General features: G+C 42.0%; 1 protein-coding gene across 1 annotated transcript in view; it reads right to left on the reverse strand.

Annotated features, from left to right (window-relative positions):
- LOC132819354 (regulator of G-protein signaling 7) overlaps positions 1-20011 on the reverse strand; it is a 453401-nt gene that overhangs the window by 187000 nt on the left and 246390 nt on the right. The window contains exon 3 of the mRNA XM_060830815.1: positions 4972-5022. Coding sequence (XP_060686798.1) covers positions 4972-5022 — 51 coding nt within the window. The remainder of the gene's footprint in view (positions 1-4971; positions 5023-20011) is intronic.

Raw genomic sequence — 20011 nt, forward strand, 5'->3', positions numbered from 1 at the left:
TGTGGGAGGAAACCAGAGCACCCGGAAGAAACCCGCACAAACATGGGGAAAATGTACAAACTTCATACAGATAGTAGTCTGAGGCTAGAATTGAACCCAGGTCCATAGCGCTGTGAGCCACCATGTCACCCTACCACTGAGCCACCGTACCATCCCACCACTGAGCCACTGTGCCATCCCACCACTGAGTGACCGTGCTTCCCCACCACTGAGCCACCGTGCTGCCCCACCACTGTGCCACTGTGCTGCCCCACCACTGAGCCACCATGCTGCCCTACCACTGAGCCACTGTGCCACCCCACCACTGAACCACCATGCTGCCCCACACTGAGCCACCGTGCTACCCCACCACTGAGCCACCATGCTGCCCCACCACTGAGCCACTGTGCAGCCCTACCAATGATCCACTGTGCTGCCCTACCACTGAAACCCCATGCCACCCCACCACTGAGCAATAATGCTGCCCCACCACTGAGCCACCATGCCGGCCCACCACTGAGCCACCATGCTGCCCCACCACTGAACCACTGTGCCCCCCACCACTGAGCCACCGTGCTGCCCCACCACTGAGCCACCGTGCCCTCCCACCACTGAACTACCATGCTGCCCCACCACTGAACCACCATGCTGCCCCACCACTGAACCACTGTGCCCCCCACCACTGAACCACTGTGCTGCCCCACCACTGAACCACTGTGCCCCCCACCACTGAGCCACCGTGCTGCCCCACCACTGAGCCACCGTGCCCTCCCACCACTGAACTACCATGCTGTCCCACCACTGAACCACTGTGCCCCACCACTGAACCACTGTGCCCCCCACCACTGAGCCACTGTGCTGCCCCACCACTGAACCACCGTGCTGCCCTACCACTGAGCCACCATGCTGCCCCATCACTGAGCCACCATGCTGCCCCACCACTGAGCCACCGTACTGCCCAATCACTGAACCACCATGCTGCTCCACCAATGAGCCAATTTGCTGCCCCAACACTGAACCATTGAGCTACCCCACCACTGAGCTACTGTGCTGCCCCACCACTGAGCCACCATGCTGCCCCATCACTGAGCCACCACGCTACCCCACCACTGAGCCACCATGCCGCCCCACAAATGAGCCACTGTACCGCCCCAACACTGAGCCACTGTGCCGTCCCATCAATGAGCCACTGTGCCATCCCACCACTGAGCCACTGTGCCATCCCACAACTGAGCTATTGTGCCGTCTCACCACAGAGCCATTGAGCCATCCCACCAATGAGCCACTGTGCTGCCCCACCACTGAACCATGAGCTACTCCATTGGACCCAGCAGACACATTCTTCTTGCTGATTTTTTGCAGTGTTGGTGTTTTTCTGATATTGCAACAAAACAATGCTTATCAGCCAAGCTACATTAAGTACAGTATTTAAACAACCTGTTACTAGGGAAACGCACGTTAAGAACAGAACTCTTACCATAATTCATTTCATTAGGTATATGTGGCAGCTAAGATAAGAGGTTTCTAATAATAATACTGAGATACATGCATTTATAAAATGCCTTATCAGTTTGAAGAGCACTTCAGACTTTGAATTATTTTCTGAAGTGCAGCAGTTGGTATTATGTGGATGGATAAACACAGCAGCACCTCTGCATCTGGGTCATCCCATAAACAACCACGAGATGGCAGCCCAATCAATCTTATTTTATACTTGCTCAGGGAGGAGTATTGGCAAGGGCACACAAATTACTCCGTCAAATAATGTCACTGTATTATTAATGTCTGCCTGAGGTCTGCAAGCGAATCTTGGTGTGGCTTCTCATGTACAGGAAGACGCAACCTTTAGTGAATTGTTGTCCTTTGCCTGGACTGAAATGTCAACCCAGATTGTTAGCATAATTCAGCTCACTTTCTGTCCAGAAAGGAGAATGAGTGAAGTCAATATGTAAAGGTCTAGAAATTCGATTGTGCCTGATGATGTGTATGGAGGGCCAAATGTGCACTGTTACTACCTGCTCTGCTGGATGCAAGGGCATGTGCAAGTTGTGCTGGGGCTTGGGCATCAATCAGACAACAACAAACATGCTTTTTATTGGCTATTACTTGTTTTGAGGAGAGTGTGGGGCTGTGTAGGCACTGGGGGAGGTCAGGCTCTTCTGCTCTCAGTTATAGCCAGTCAATATCTCTCAAAGGGGAGATGTACTATGGCAGGTAGGCTTAAGGTAGCTAAAGAAAATAGAATGCTAACGTTACAAAGGGGAACCAGGTACTCTACTGCAACTTTAGAGACTCTGGTATGCCCGAACCAAACTGGCACTGTCCCTGGCTGCAGGATCTGAGAACTTCACACTCCTCAGTGATACAGTTCTCTCTGAGCATGACATTGGCAGGGACAACTGCCTGATCAGCCTGGATCAGGAGAAGGCCTTTAACAGAATGTCACGCATCAACATGATGGATGCGGCATGAAAAATGAATTCTGGAGAGAATGTACAATTGGATCTGACTGTTCTGCACAAACATCAGAACAACAGTGGCTGGAAAGTGGAGAGGTTTCCAATTGAACCTGCAGTCAGTTACTGCTGTCCTCTCTCCCCTGTCCTTTTAGTGATTGCACAGTACTCTCGGTGGAGTCCATCAGGAAGGGTGCGTTTATGAGGGGTGACAATCTCAGCCAGTGGAGGCATTCAGGTGAAAGCTTTCCTGTACAGAGACATCAGCAACTTCTGCTCAGACCTGCTGTCCAGCGCACAGGCTGATGAGCCTCATCAATTACTTTGATCAGGCCTCAATAGCCAAAGTAAATTATGGCAAGACTGAAGCCATGTTCTTTGTGAAGTGAGCTGACTGATTTGTCCCCTTCATGTCTGGTCGCAATACCTGAAGGTCTTGGCTACGTAGTTCAGAAAAAGTAGTGCATGTGTTGAAAAGTAGAAAAAGCGAGTAGCTCTGGTGAAACAGAGACTACGTTTGGGAGCGATAACCCTCTCTCCATTGTGAGTAAGAACTTGGTCATAGGTGCAAGGTGCTCGCAGTGTTGCTGCATATGGTGCAGGTCTTGGCCATTCCTCACTCCTGCATCATAAAGGTAACCTGAGCTTTCTTCCTTTTTAACTGTAGATTGCAAATGGATCATGATCACAGGGACATTATGCAAAAACCTCTTGAAAGAGGAGGAAGAAGCATACCAACCATCACAGCATCTCAATGGCCACTGTTGGTCTCAGCTGTATCCAACTATATGCAGGCCCTCAGTACGCAGACACCAAGTGTCACTGTACTCCAAGCTTTGACCTGTCTCTCATGTCACAAAGAATGGATCAAGACACATTGCTGCCGAACACTCCAAGTAGTGGAACTGTGCAGTACTACCTGTCCCACGTGGAGACATTCATACAGAAGAACAACACTGATCACAAATTTATCGTGATGTGGAGGTGCTGGTGTTGGACTGAGGTGGACAAGGTTAAAAATTATACAACACCAGGTTATAGTCTAATAGGTTTATTTGGAAGTACAAGCTTTCGGAGCGCTGCTACTTCATCAGGCAGAATGTTACCTGATGAAGGAACAGCACTCTGAAAACTTGCAGTTTGAAATAAACCTGTTGGATTTTAAGCTGATTTTAAACAAAGTTCCCAGGCAGTGATCATAATGAGGCCCTGCAGAGAAAGTGGAAAATCAGCTGGTTCACTGAGGAGACAGTCATAGCCAGTTCTCAGAATGAAAACAGACATTGCTGGAGGAACTCAGCAGGTCTGGCAGCATCTGTGAGGAGAAAGCGGAGTTAATGATTTAAGTCAAGTGATCCTTCATCAGGATTGCTAACAGCAAAGAAAAATTTGGAGGTGGGGGAGCGGGAGTTGAAGTGAGCAGATTGCAGACACAGAGTCGAGGGGGAGAGAGAGAGAGAGAGAGAGAGACAGAGACAGAGACAGAGACAGAGACAGAGACAGATAAAAGGGGGAGCAGATGAGGGAATTACTAATAGTAAGCCAGGGTAGAAGAGAAGCTAAATAAGTAATAATGAGAGCTGAAAGTACAAGAGAATGGGAAGGCTCTGCTGAAAGCAATCCATATCATGGAATAATAGGACTAAGAGTGAGAGGGAATTGGTTAGTTGTACTGAAAGCAACCTATGTCATGACAGTACCGGGTATGGGGGTGGGTAGAAAACATGGAAGGATGGAATCCGGCTCAAGAAGCATTGATCCCTGGACACTGCAGGGTCCCCAAGAGGAAAATGAGATGTTGTTCTTTGAGCTTATGCTGAGGCTCACTGGGACAATGCAACACGCCTGTGACAGACGTTGGACAGATTTCTGTGAACAGATTTCAATTTCTCCTTGGGATCCTTGGAGAGAAAGGAAAGAAGTTCTCTCCTTCTTCAACCTCTCCCCTTTTGTGAGACCTACAAGTTGAACTACCTCCAGATGTCACTCTCCAAGGAAAGAGCACACCGATGGCCTGCGAAGACTAAGCTGAATTTATCTTCCAGTCACATACTCTGCATTATTCTCAACACTTTGCCAACTTCCATTTGCCTCCAGCTCTCATTCTACAAATAAAATCTGCAATTTTGAATCATGACGAGGCACACGTTCAAAACAGCTCACAGCGCTGTCCGAACATAATCCCTTCTTTCCTGAAAAAGATTGCACACAACCTGAAGCAAGTAGCAAGGGAAAGTCAAAGCCCAGTGTGCCCAGCAGTGCTCTGAAAGCTAGTGCTTCCAAAAAAACCTGTCGGACTATAAACGTTGGGAACCTATGATACAGAAAGTATAAGCTTCACAGCCATAACACTGTCCCCACTGTTTCCAGATCTAGATGCTGTTAGTGAAATTCTATTTAATTTTATTATGTTGTTTTGTAGTACTTAAAAAAAGCAACATGAAATTACTTTAACCACTTCATCATTCTGTGAAATCTTATTTTGAAGTTATCAGATTGTGCATGGATTTACCAGTTTGAATCTCAGTAATTGTACCTTGATCTTCAATGTTCAGATTCTTCAGTAGCCACTGGACAATATCTGCACCTACAAAAAGAACACAGAAAATATCTGCATTAGTATCAAGCAACGTAACAATACTAGTGGACCTTGGATGGTTTTACTCATACGTAAATCAAAAGACATGCAGCTTTCTACTGTCCCACATCTTATACTATTTAATACTATTAGGCTGCAATAGTGTTCAGGCTTAGCCTATGCCTGTAAAATCACCAAGTCTAAATGCTTTAGCTCACCCAAGACTAGTTGGTAAGTGAAATTTCTAGATTGTAAGTACTCAGTCTTAGTCAGAAGAAACTAGAATTAAACAAAGCCTTTTTAAAATTTTTTTTTCTGCTTTTGGTATTTTAAGTAAGATGCCTGAAATTTGAGGCATACGTATGCACAAAGCATTTAATTTTTGGTCAACTAATAATTGACACAAACAGCTTAGATAATTCATGTTAATCTGATTTCATGTCACTAAGTTTTGCTGAACAGCAGCTTCTACTAGAAACAGTGTGGACAGTGCTTTGACCGTGGAGCTCATTATGATCCTTAACTTCCCCGCCACAGATTCCTATCTTTGATGTCCTGCACAAACTCTCTTAAGAAGAAACATGGGTGCACTGGTCTCTGACTTTCCCTTGCTACTTAGTGCTTCATGCTGTGTGTAACCTTTTACAGGAAAGAAGGGATTATGTGTAGTGACAGCAACGTAAGCTGTTTTAAATTTAATCCACCTCCTATCTGCCCCTGGACCATGACCCCATCATGGAACACCAGACTACCATGTTGATGATGGTCTCTAACTTCATTGCATTTGAGCATCCATCACCACTTGCCCAGTAACTTAGACTAACAGTAAAATGTCGGATTGATGGCAGTGAATGTACCCAAAGGCATCTCAGATGGTACCAATGGTCACACCCCATAATGGATACCAAAGGAATTCATGTTCTAATTTTACTTTAATTATTTATCAGATTAAAATAATTTTTACACTGTATTAGAGCAACTTAGAGTCATAGAGTCATAGAGATGTACAGCATGGAAACAGAGTCTTCCATGCCGACCAGATATCCCAACCTAATGTAGTCCCACGTCGCAGCATCTAGCCCATATCCCTCCAAGCCCTACCTGTTCATATACCAATCCAGATACATTTTAAATGCTGCAATCGTAGGAGCCTCCATCACATCCTCTGGTAACTCATTCCATACACGTACCATCCTCTGTGTGAAAAAGTTGCTCCTTAGGTCTCTTTTATATCTTTCCACTCTCACCCTAAACCTATGCCCTCTAGTTCTGGACAACCCTCCCAACATCCCCCCACCCCCAAGGAACAGACTTTATCTCTTTATCCTATCCATGCTCCTCAAGATTTTATAGACCTCTATAAGGTCGCCCCTCAGTCTCCGACACTCCAGGGAAAACAGCCCTAGCCTATTCAACCTCTCCCTATAGCTCAAATCCTCCAAGCCCGGCAACATCCTTGTAAATCTTTTCTGAACCCTTTCAAGTTTCAGAATGTCCTTCTGAAAAGAAGGAGACCAGGTTTGCATACAATATTGCAAAAGTATAACCAATGTCCTGTACAACCACAACATGACCTTCCAACTCATGTACTCAATACTCTGACCAATAAAGGAAAGCATTTCATACATCTTCTTCACTATCCTATCTACCTGCAACTCCACTTTCAAGGAGCTATGAACCTGCACTTCAAGGTCTCTTTGTTCAGCAACATTCTCTAGGACCTTACTATTAAGAGTATAAGTCCTGCTAAGATTTGCTTTCCCAAAATGGAGAACCTTGCATTTATCTAAATTAAACTCCATTTATTACTTCTCAGCCCATTGGTCCACTTCCAAAATCTACATAGATTTCAAATATAGATTTCATCATCATGGAGTGTCAGATAAAAACTTAGCTCAAGAAGGCTGTAAATTCTCAGTGTCAACTGTAAATAAAATTTATTCATTCAATACTGAAGTGATTTTCATGCTTTCCAGCTTCACAAATACATCAGATGTCCGTAAGATATTGGAGCAGAATTAAGTCCATTGAGTCCACACCAACATTCGATCATGGTTAAGATGTTTTTCAACCCCATTCTCCTGCCTTCTCCCCTAACCCTTTATTCCATTACTATCTCCTCTTAAATACACTCAATGACTTGGCCTCCACAGCCTTCTATGGCAATGAGTTCCAGATTCACCACGCTCTGATTGAAGAAATTCCTCCTCTTCTCAGTTGTAAACTGTCATCCCTTCACTCTGAGGTTGTGCCCTCAGGACCTAGTTTCTCCTACTATAGGAAACATCTTCTCCATGCCAACTCTATCCAGGCTGCTCAATATTCTGTAAGTTTCAATCAGATCTCCCCTCACCCTTCTAAATTCTAGGCTGATCTCTCCAAGGCAGTTATGAGGAATCAAGGGTGACTTATTTCCACCCAAATTCAATGGATTTGGAGATGGCTAATAAATCTCACGTGGTCTGCAGGTGTGCAGATACAGGTGGAGCTGCAAGGGCTGGGCAGTTGTGGTATTTGAGGTTTGTGCATTTTCTCCAAATCTTCAACTTTGCCTCTGAATACTCTCAACACAATATCTTTACATATTTAGCACTTTCCTGAACAGATCTTCTCCATTTTACAGAATCACACAAATGCTTTGGTTCAGAAGGAGGCCATTCAGCCCATTGTATTTGTGTTGACTCTAAGCATTTTGGCTTAGTGCCAGTCTCCTGCCTCTTCCCTGTCACCCTGCACATTCTTTCTACTTAAATAACCATCCATTGCCTTCTTGAATGCTTCAATTGAACGTGTCTCCACCACATCTCCAGATAATACTATTTGCTATGTAAAAACATTCTTCTCATTTCACATTTGCTTCTTCTGGAAAATATTTTAAAACTGTGCACTCTGATCCTTGATCTGCTTAGGAACAGGGACAACATCAGATTCTTATCTATCCTGACCAGCTCCCTCATGATTTTGAAAATTGACTAGATTAGGTTGGGGTATCTGGTTGGCATGGACGGGTTGGACTGAAGGGTCTGTTTCCATGCTATACATCTCTATGACTCTATATCTTCTCTTAATCATTGCTGCAAGAAAATAATCCACATGTTTCCAATCTACCTTCATTACTGAAGCATCTCATCCTTTAAGCCATTCTCATAAACCTCTTCTTTATTGCCTCCAGTTCATTCACTATAACACAATGCTCAGAACTGTACACAACACTCCAGGTGCAGTCCAACCAGTGTCTTATGTAAATTCATTTCAACCATCCTGATCTTGTACTCTCTGTCCCCATTTTGGAGTCTAGAATGCTGTATCCTTTATCAATAGTTCTGTTTCCCTGTCCTGCTACTTTCAAGATTCATGCACATATACACCCAGCTGTTTCTGCTCCTGTAAACCCTTTGAGTCCTTTATTTTATACGGTCTCTCCAAGTTTTTTTGTGCCAAAGTGCATCATCAACCTTATACTTTTCCGCATTAAGCTTCATCTGCATCAATCCACCCACTCTATCAATTGGTCAATGTTTTTTTGAAGTCTCAACCTATCTCCCTCACATTTTACAATCCTCCCAAGTTTGTTCCATCTACAAATTTTGAAATTATGCCCTGCACACCAAGATTGAGAAAATGTAAGGGTTCAAATATCGACCTTTGGGGAATTCCACTACCAACCAATTCTAGCCCCAAAATATCCAGTAACCATTACTTTCTAGATCCTAGTGCCCAACCAATTTACTATGTATGTTACTGCTGTCCCTTTTATTGTATGACTGCTAACATTCTTTGCATATCTGTTGAGAGCATTGTAATCAAATGCCTTTTACAAGTCAATGCACACTACATCTATCCTTTCTATTATGTCTTCCAAAAAAGTCTAGCAAATTCCATGCTGACTCTTCTGAATCAATCCACATTTTCCCATGAAACCATTAATTCTATGGCAAATAATATTTCTAGAAGTTCCCTCACCACTGAACGTCTCTGATCTCCAGCATCTGCAGTCCTCACTTTCTCCCACTGACACTAATAGTCTAATAGTCAGCTTGGGTGTTTGATTTCTTCAGGGATGCTTAGAGGACATTCCTAAAGTGTCTCCTCTGTCCTCCTCAGACTCCTCTGCCTAAATTGATACCCAAGGAGAGCAGTTGTTTTAGCAAAGTGCAATCAGACATATCCTGCCCAACAAAGCTGGGTATTCCAGGACAAGAAACAAAGTGTAAGTTATGCTGAAATAATCTACAACTAGTAAAATGGCATTACTACAATGCTTTTACAAAGTTGTTAAACTTTAATGTGCATTTTTCACATTCATCAAAGGGCTGTCACAGATGACTCACTAATTGCTGCAACTGTCATCTTTAAAACATTTATATAACTAAATTTATGTAAGTATGACACTGGAGTTCATGACCATTTATACCTCTCCTGAATCATGGAATAGATGCTCAACTTCTACAAACGTAAATACATTCGGACAGCCTGATCTTTATCAGGTTTTCCATAACAAATAAAAGAGGTGTCATCTTGGACCATTGCATAATACAACAGAAGGCAAATGCTACGATTTAAAGAAACAAAGCGTTTAAAAATAACAGCGATATCAATTAGTCTATTAACTGGGAGAGCAAGGTCCAGAAACAAAAATGTGTTAAGTAGCCAGTGAATGAAAATAATTCCATTCCATAAGGAGTCTAAGGAGTTTAGTTAGGTGTCCATCATTTACAATTGCAACGCTGGAAATTGACTCCAATGTTCCTATTGTGATAATAGGTTTTGGATGAAGTAGTTTACTAGTCTGCCAAATTTTGTTCATAAACAAGAGTTTGCACAAACTTCAACCAGTACATTGGATATTAAAGCTGACAACTGGGGTCTGTCTGTCTCCTGAACAGCATTTTTGGATTCAAAATGTGCACTTACTAGCTTTATATAATCTGGGAACTTGGCTACAAATATACACAAATTGCATATAAAAAAATTATAAAATGTAGAAACTCAACACTTGTAGCAGAATGTATTTATGAATTTAATAGAATCGTAGAGTTTATAAATAGGGTGAGATAGTGATGCACTTTTATAAGGCAATGGTTTACCCACAATTTGAGCAAAGAACATATGTTTGTGACACCCCATTATAGAAAGAACCTTAAAGCTGTCAGGGAAAAAAAAATGAGGTTAAGAACTGAACAGTAATAGCATTGCTACATGAAAGTAGAGTGCTGACATTTGACTGAGCCATTAAACCAAGGCCTGCTTAGATGAATGTAAACCATTGCTTGGTACTGGGCAATAAGTATCCTTCATTCAAAGTATTTTTCATATCAAGATTTGTGGTAATTTGCTGTGAACAATGGGTGACTGGGTTTTCCACATCACAACAGTGTAATGCTGGAATGTACTTTCAAGTGTTGTGAAAGATGCTACACAAGCTTTTCTTTTCCTCCTTGAGTCATTAAATGTAACTCTAAAACAAATATGAAGACCAATTCCATCTTGTAAGAGCTGATAAATGATCCAAATAAAATTACACTCAAGAATTTATTTAGATTTTGTTACCTGCAAACTCTGCTACATTTAATTCCTAATTTTACACATTTCAATTATTGATTGCCGGTGCTTCATGCTGCATATATTGATTGTTTTTATTTAAATTCCCAGTCAGTAGCCAATACTGCTTCCCAGATAGCACTCTATTTGTACTCTTTGTGAAGAATGAAATCTTATCAATTTTATCATTAACCTGAAGTTACTGGCTTTTAAAATAATCTGATACAAATCGATTGTGCTTTCATGTCATTTTCAGATACTGAATGTGCAAAATGCTTCAAATGAAATGACAAATGCTCATTGCCTTCTGAATACAAATTTGTGAAAAATGTTTAAATTTCTCAGAAAATTCATCCAAAATGTTATCCAACAACCACCTGGAGAGGTATGCAGCAGGGGTCAAAATGCATGGGGGAGCCAGTTAATATATACTTGAACGGTCTCAGTCAGTGAAACTTCAACTCAAGGGGGACCGATGAAAGAACAAACTTTTTGGACCTGGACTAGAAACAATCTATACCCTTCCTCTTTTGTAGTGAGTGATACAGGACGGAATTTCCCAAGTCCACACCAGACCCTACCTTAATCATAAATTGCATCTAAACTATTTTCCAATTGAGAGAATTGACAGTGATTGAATTGAATTGAATTAATTGTCACGTGTACCAAGGCACAGTAAAAAGCTTTGCCTTGTGAGCAATACAGGCAGATCACAAAAGTTAAGTAGAATAGATAGGAAATAATAGGTAAACAGCGGCCAAAACAAAAACACAGGTATCGGCAAATGTTAAGAGTTTGTGAGTCCATTCAGTATTCTAACAACAGTAGGCTAGAAACTGTTTTGAAACCAGCCGGTGTGTGTGTTCAGGATTCTGTACCTTCTCCCTGATGGTAGAGGTTGTAGAAAAACATTGCTAGGGTTGGATGGACCTTTGAGAATACTGGTGACCTTTCCTTAACAGTGAGCCTGGTAGATGGATTCATTAGATGGAGGTTGGCCTTTGTGATTGTCCGGACCAAGTTCACAACTCTCTAACCATCTCTGATCTTGAATGGTACAGTTGCCATACCAGGTCGTGAGGGTATGGGAGTAATTGGAACAGCTTAGCAAAGGGGCCCAATTCAGCAGCACAAGCATAGTAGCACCATGTTCCTTCATGTACTTCATATAGCAGCAGAACTCACACTTTCATTTAGTGTAGCTAGTGTCTTCAGTTTTAACAATAGAATCAAACACAACCTCCTAAATGAGAAATCCTTATTGTTTTACTGGTGCATTTCCAACAGGGAAAACAATGCGCAAGAGTGAAACATTATAACACACAAGAAGCTGGTTATTTTAATTTTATTTATTATATTCAAATTGTATGTCAGATGTTGAGCTCTTTTGATATCTTAAATCAAGCTTTGTCATGGCTGATCTTGCAATCCTAACTAAAAGGCGAAGAGAGAGAAGGAAAGAGGAGTTTTCTCACAAGTGGAGGTGGTAAAATCATTGGGTTAGTACCCCTGAACTCTAGGCCAATGATCTGGGAAGATGGGCTCAAATCCCATCATGGCAAAAGTGAGGACTATAGATGCTGGAAATCAGAGTCTAGATCAGAGTGGTGCTGGAAAAGCACCGCAAGTCAGGCAACATCCGAGAAGCAGGAAAATTGATATTTTGGGCAAAAGCCCTTCATCAGGAATAAAGTCTTTTGCCCGAAACGTTGATTTTCCTGCTCCTTGGATGTTATCTGACCTGCTGTGCATTTCCAGCACCACTCTAATCATGGGTCTAATCTCCACCATGGCAGGTAGTGAAACCTGTATTTAATAAATTTTGAAATTAGAGCTGGCCGAATGGCAGCCATGAAATCATTGTCAACTGTCGTAAAAGGTCATCTCATTCACTAATGCCCTTAGGAAAAACAATCTGCTGTCCTGACATGTGATTCCAAACACATGGCAGTGCTCTGGACTCTTAATGGCAAAAAACACTTGCCTCGTCAATGATGCCTATAGCCGTGACTGAATTGGAAAAAAAACACAGGGATGAGGCAGTTTTATTGATGTGCTCCAGAAATTTATGCCACAGCCTCCTGATCTACTCAAACAACCTGGACTGGCATTTAGTACTCAGAAACTAAGTTTGACAAGGAAAAAGCGAGAGAGTGATAAAGGCTTCAACTTTCGGCTGAGCTGGTCACAAAGCCCCATTTAGAGTTAAATAGGTGAAGTCCAACAAAATAATGTACATTTATATACCATTATTAACATGACAAAACAATCCAAAGACAATATACAGGGCCATTATAAAACAAAGAATGACAGTGAACCAAATAAGTTATTTCCAAAAGCTTTGGTTAAGGAGGCAGGTTTAATGGAGGAAAGTGAGGTGAGGACATAGAGAGATTTGGGGACCTTACGGTCTAGGCAGCTGAAAGGATAGCCAAGAATGATGGAGTCATTATATTGGGGATGCACAGGAATCCAGAATTAGACAACTCGGATGGTTGGGGAACTAGCATAGATTGCAGCAATAAGGAGAGGTGAAGGTATTTTGAGAATTTTGAAATCAAGATATTGCTTGATTGGGCTCACAGTTTTGAATGATCTCAAGATTAAGGAGAGTAGAATATAGGAGATCAGCCAGGAGTATTTTGGAATAATAAAGTCAAGAGGTATTCAAAGCATTTCTTTTCATTTATTCATTTGTGGGATCTGGGCATCACTGGCTGACCAGCATTTATTGCCCATCCCTAGTTGCCCTTGAGAAGATGGTGGTGAGCTTCTTGAACTGCTGTAGTCCACCTTCTTTGGTTGACTAACAATACCACTGGGGAGGGAATTCCAGCATTTTGACTGAGTGACAGTGAAGAAAGTGCAACATATTTCCTAGTCAGGATGGTGAGTAGCTTAGAAGGAAACTTTAATGTGGTGGTACTCCCATATATCTGATGCCCTTGTCATTCTAGATGGAAGCGGTCATTGGGTTGGAACGTGCTGTGTCAGGATCTTTGGTGAATTTCTGCACTGCATCTTGTAGATAGTACACACTGCTGCCACTCAGCTTCAGTCGTGGAGGGGGTGGATGCATGTGGATGTAGTGTGAATTAAGCAGGCTGCTTTGTCCTGGACGGTGTCAAGCTTCTTGAGTGTTGTTGGGGCTGCACTCATCCAGGCAAATGGGGAGTATTCGATCACACTCCTGACTTATGCCTTGTAGATGGTAGACAGGTTTTGGGGAGTCAGGAGGTGAGTTATTCACCACAGTATTCCATGTTTCTGACCTGCTTTTGTAGCCACTGTGTTTAAGTGATTTGTCCGGTTGAGTTTCTAGTCAATGTTGATAGTGGGGGATTCAGTGATGGTAGCACCATCATGAGTGGGAATTTCAGCAGGTTCCAAGTTAAAACATCTAATTCTATAAATATAATCAATAATATATCAACACTACCTTAATCATCTAAAAAAGGAAACCCTAAAAATGCATTAACTCATTCAGAAGGTTATGATACTTACGTATTGCATTACTTAATAAAGGAGTTAGTGAGAAGGAAAATGGAGGGCCTGAAAAACAAAAAGTAGAAAATCTCAAGGGCCCTGAACTTTAGGATGGTGGTGTTTCCATTCCAGCTGATGTCTTGGTGGTGAATGCATCATCAGTGATACTGGCAACAATTTGAGGATTGTTAACTACATGGGGACAGGACTTCCACACCTCATTCAGGAGAGTGTCCCAGTTCTCTTCCCTCAGCTGGGCCAGCAGCTGCATCATGCAGGACTGTTCTACAATCCGTTTAATCACAAAAATGGGATTTGATAGTATGACAGAGCTCTCAAAGGCATGTGCAGTTACAAGCTGAACCTACAGACTTTTAAAAATCTAACATTGCGTAACTATTAGTTATCATTTACCATAAATGTTATTTCTTTCCCATCTTGGCGTTAGACTACTCTATGGCCCTGAAATACAGCTTGTAATTTGCTGACCAATACATCATTCGCTTGCCAGCATTGCGCAGTCCTGGTTGTGGAATTTTAGTCAAATCAACCATATATGGTGTTGTCTCACGACAATGTTTGCTGGGCTATCATAGTTTCAATGGAGTGACAGGTGATGGCAATGATAATGCAACCTGAAAGTGATAATAGCAGTAATTCTGCAGTATATTTTAATCACACAATATATTGAATGCAGCAATGCGATATCAATGAAGAGTGTAATGACACCGATAAACATGGAAGTGGGCGGTTGCAACTGAACCTACGCATAATAATGTATACCTGTGAATCAGTTCCAATTATCTCAACTATTTATTCATTTTAAGCCAAGCTAGACTTGCATTTCCTTCTGTCATTAAAATGCTTGCTGCAATTTTCTTCTCTTCTGCAATCAAGCTGATGCTGTCAATGAGCCTGACTGCTACCTTGTAAGTTTGCAGTTTCTTGCACATGAACACTCTAGTGATAGAAAAAGTTCCAGAGCTTTCATTGGTGTTGAGTGTCTTTACGTCAGAGGAAGATAAGGTTTTGAATAGTAAGGGGTCAAGGGTTAAGGTGGAGAAAGCAGGAGAATGGGATTGAGAAATATAGCAATAATGCTTGAGTGACAGAGCAAACGTGATGGACCAAATACATAATACTGCTCCTATATCTTATGGGCTTACAGACTTTTAATGTCAAAAACATGCTGGAATCTGACGCCTGCATCCATATTTGATTTTTTTTTATTACTTGTTGTGCCAATTCCTGTAGAGATCAATAGTTTTCAAAAACTTTGAACATTCAATGTTTAGCTAAAAGAATGATCAAACACAATTTCACATTTTTAGACTTTTACTGTGATTAATAAACCAAAAGCACTCTGACTAAAAATCAAAGGTAAGCAAATCAGTAAAGGAACACCAGGCACACACCCCCATTATGTAAGTGTGGATTAAAATTACTGTTGTACTGATGTTGTTTGAACCAATGTTGGTCCTGCAATCCTAAAGAAATTGTCCCAGTCACTTGCTGCAATGCAAACAGACCATTGGAACACACAGGGAGACGTTGCAAATGACTGAATGTGACCACTAGGATCATGCTAGAATGGAAAGTCAAGTCTATTGTTCCTCATCTGATCTGGATGATCTTTAGTGAGGGCTGGGACTAGGAGCAGTGCATAGATGATGGTCTGTAGATGAGATTTTTACAATGGGAAAAGGTGAGGTGGTTAAACTGGTCACACATGAGTCAGATGTGAAGCCAAGCAAAATAGAAATATCACCAAACCAATTTGTTCACACGAGGAGAGGTGGCAGTGGATCTGGGATTAGCTCTTCAGAGAAGCAGATTTTACCAAGACTTTAGCCTTATGCTTCCCAACGTGAGGTGACAATGATCACTCACATCTCTCAACAGAAAGATTCTGAGTTAACTGAATGATGATAGGGGTCAGAATGGCTGCAATCCAGATTGATTTCTCAGGATTCTGCCAAAAATGCAAGGCAACATTGTAGGACCACCCCTTAATCATCTGCACCCTTGTTCTACACTGCCTCTCTCTCAGGCCCTTCTCCACAGTCTCAGACTCTTCCTTGGTGTTCCTGCTGTGAGAAGTGGGAGCTCCCAGGAAATTGGTGTCAAAATGAACAGGAAGGGGGAAGGAAGGGGCCTATCTCATAAAACAACCAGCTATTCTTCAATAGTTACGTGATTGCAGGAAGTGTGACTGGTATCCAACTTTCAGGTGCTAGTCACACTCTGCAACTCTCTGACCTTTCTGGATTTTTCCTGCATACCATACCCTGCACCAATAAATGTGCAGTGTTACTCAATTCTCTCTCTCAAGTTCACCTTTTCACATTTCCCCCATGAACAACTGATATTGATGCACAGCCTTATTGTGAGTGCCACCTCATACCCATGTCTCGCAGTCACCTTCCACAAATATTAGCCCTCCACCAGCTCTCTACATAGGCTGTTTTTCCCACAAATGACCATCTGCTTTCTCTCCTTTTAGGAGAAGAGACAACAGAATTGCATGCAGAGAGAGAGAACTAAGGGTAATGACCCACTGGTAGCTGAGAGAACTAAGGGTGATGTCCTATTGATAGTTGAGAGAACTAAGGGTGGCAGGGGGCTCAGTGGTTACCACTGCTGCCTCACAGCACCAGGGTCCCAGGTTCGATTCTAGCCTTGGGTGACCGTCTGTGTGGAGTTTGCACATTCTCCCCATGTCTGCGTGAGTTTCCTCCAGGTGCTCTGGTTTCCTCCCAGTCCAAAGATGTGTGGGTAGGTGAATTGGCCATATTAAAAAGTGAGGTCTGCAGATGCTGGAGATCAGAGCTGAAAATGTGTTGCTGGTTAAAGCACAGCAGGTCAGGCAGCATCCAAGGAACAGGAAATTCGACGTTTCGGGCCGGAGCCCTTCACCCCTGATGAAGGGCTCCAGCCCAAAACGTCGAATTTCCTGTTCCTTGGATGCTGCCTGACCTGCTGTGCTTTAACCAGCAACACATTTTCAGAATTGGCCATATTAAGTTGCCCATAGTGTTAGGTGCATTAGTCAGAGGGGAATGGGTCTGGGTGGGTTACTTTGGAGGGTCGGTTTGGACTTGTTGGGCTGTAGGGCCTGTTTCCACACTGTATGGAATCTAACTTAATCAAAAAACTAAGGGTGATATCCAACTGGTAGCTGAGAGAACTAAGGGTGATGTCCCAATGGTAGCTGAGAGAATGAAGGGTGATGTTCCTTTGGTAGCTACCCAGACCCCTGCCTAGGAGAAGGATGGCCTGGAGATTGATTGATGACAGAGTACATGGTCATTGGTAGTTGGGGGCTTCCAGAAGTTTTGGTGACAGCAACAGCAGTTACATTGGCACCCATCAATAACTATGTTGATTTGCCATGGCAACAACCTGAAATGTGAACATCTGCACATTTTTAATATGACTCTATATTAGAGCATTGTGCTCAAGAGCAGGAATAGTAGCTGTAATGTATTTGTATTGCCTGTTTTCAAAGTACTGACCTTACTGGGTTGTAGGAATGCAGATCCACTTGTAACTAATTGGAAAAATACATTTGTTTGTCACATCATTGATGGCAGAAATGCAAGTTTTGGAAAACAGCTGTCAACAATCTCACATCTAAATGTGAATTCCTTCTAGAGGACAGATACTGATAATGAAATATGTTAAGCTGGATTATATACCATTTTAAAAAAGGGCATTAGACAAAAAAAAGTTAGAACATGATTCTGACTGGAATTAATTTTCTCCATGTTTGCCTATCTGTGCAAATGTATGTTTGCTGTCACAACAAGCAGTATATAGAAGATAATCTTCTGTGGTTAATGGCAAAATAACAAACTATTCTATGAATAATTTGTATTAATGCAGGATCGACAATATTGGAAACAATCTAAGGAATACCGTAGCAGGTATGAAACACAGATATGATAGCAAGCAAGGAAAGATTGAAAAAAGATTGCCAAATTCTTTTTTAAAGAGGTGGATTTTATTCAGGATTCTTACTGAGGACAGGTGAAAAGGCACACATGTTTAGAGGATGCTGTAAATAGCAAACACAATGTGGGCGAAGAATTTATCACCCGTGAAGGGTAAGGTTAGTGAGAAGGAGAGGGGAGTTTGATGTATATAGTTTCATTCGGAATACCAGCCTATGGAAATCTCCTTTGCTTGTGTTACCTAAATGGGGATGAGAGGAAGTCATCCATACAAGGTGATTTTTTTTCAACTATCACAGTAGTGGCTTTTGTTCACCTACAAGGAAAACAACTTGACTGATTTTTTCGACAATTTAATCAGCCAAACAAAGACATCAAGCTCTGCCAGTAAATTATATCTTCAGTGCAAAACAAAGCCATAAACAGCAAACAATCTCCAATGTAGACAAAAATAATATGTCCACATATTGCAGATGGCAGTTAATAGTTCCTGCGCTATCTCCATACCAAACATAACTGAAATATTGTTGATTCCATGCTGTAGCTACCTAAGTCATGACCCAATTCCCAATGAGGTAAGGCTGTCTTTAGTAAAGCAATTGGAGAGCACTTCCATAGGAAAGTGTTCACCTATTTATGCATTAATGTTGCATAAACACAGCAATACATACACTGAAAACTAACTCCGTAGTGATAACTTAGTGTAGATTCATGGAAGAAAAGAATTAATTATTTTAGGTCATTTTCCTTTGCTTTTTCTGAATGCTTGCACACACAAATTATTATTCCCAAGAATGTGGCTTCATCCATATTGTTACACCCTCAGCACTGCCTGTGTCTCCTGATTTCGAACTGTACTAATATGTATGAAGTAAAAATACAGTTCAGAGGAATATGTAATCGCTGAATTTTGACTTGGAGATCTATATTTAGTGAAAAAGGTTACGTTTCTGGTGTACCTCAGGCCACAGTTAACTGTGCTACAGGTTTCTATATTGAACTCTTCAACAGCCCAGTTAATTCCATTGCCTTCACGAGTAATTATAACTATGCAACTGCATCAAAGCATGAGCAACAGAACCAATTGCCCCAGAGTAGGGAGTATTATAGTTTCATGTCCTCCTGTCTCCCTGCACTGACACTCTCTTTAGCCAAGAATTTTCCAGCAGGCAACAACAGTAAGCAGGTGTAGCTCTTTCACAGCATGGCATACCCTAAACCATGTCCCACCCCTTGCATGTTCACAGCTTCATGAACAGCCTCTCCATGGGGTACATACAAGGGCTCGCTGGCCGTCCAATTCCTTTCCTGACATTGTCCAGTCTGGCTGGTATATGCTTATTGATCCTCCAGTTATCTACCCATTTGCATAATTCTGAAAAGTTCCGGTGACCCATTCTCTCAGCTGAGTGACCACTTATGCTTTGATGCACCATTTCTTTGGCTATCTCCTTGACTCAGGAGTCTGTGATCACCCTTCAGTTTACTTTCAGCTACTTTCTTCACTCAGACTTCAGCACTCTTCCTGTGAATCATTCTTGGCCCTATGCTGTCAGGCAGAAATAGCTGCAATGCTGTTGGTTTGATTGGGGCTCTAAGTTGCTCATAGCTGTCCCACTCTTCAGTCCCAATCAGCCATCTTCAACCTTCACTTTATGCAATTGCAGTGGATGTAACTCCTCTGCTGTACTGGAAATTCATTGTTGACTATCCTTCACTCATAAGAAGAGATGTTATTGTCTATTGAAAACTTATGTAGGTAAGACTATTACAGGTATAATGGAAGCAGTACAAGGAGGGAATAAAGTGTGCAATGATGAATTCTGTATGTTAATCCAAAAGCCCTGGTTGGTCCTTGCAATGAACAGTCTTTGAATTTGGTTGTCCATGATACTGCAGAATGTCACTTGGAGGCAATGACTTGCTATAACTTTGTGTAATGTGTTTATATGTATTTCTTAGCTTCAGCACAACATTAGGGGCTTGTAATTTGGCATGTGCCTAATCTTATAGAAAGA

The sequence above is a fragment of the Hemiscyllium ocellatum genome, chromosome 10, assembly GCF_020745735.1.
Source record: "Hemiscyllium ocellatum isolate sHemOce1 chromosome 10, sHemOce1.pat.X.cur, whole genome shotgun sequence".
Taxonomy (NCBI): domain Eukaryota; kingdom Metazoa; phylum Chordata; class Chondrichthyes; order Orectolobiformes; family Hemiscylliidae; genus Hemiscyllium; species Hemiscyllium ocellatum.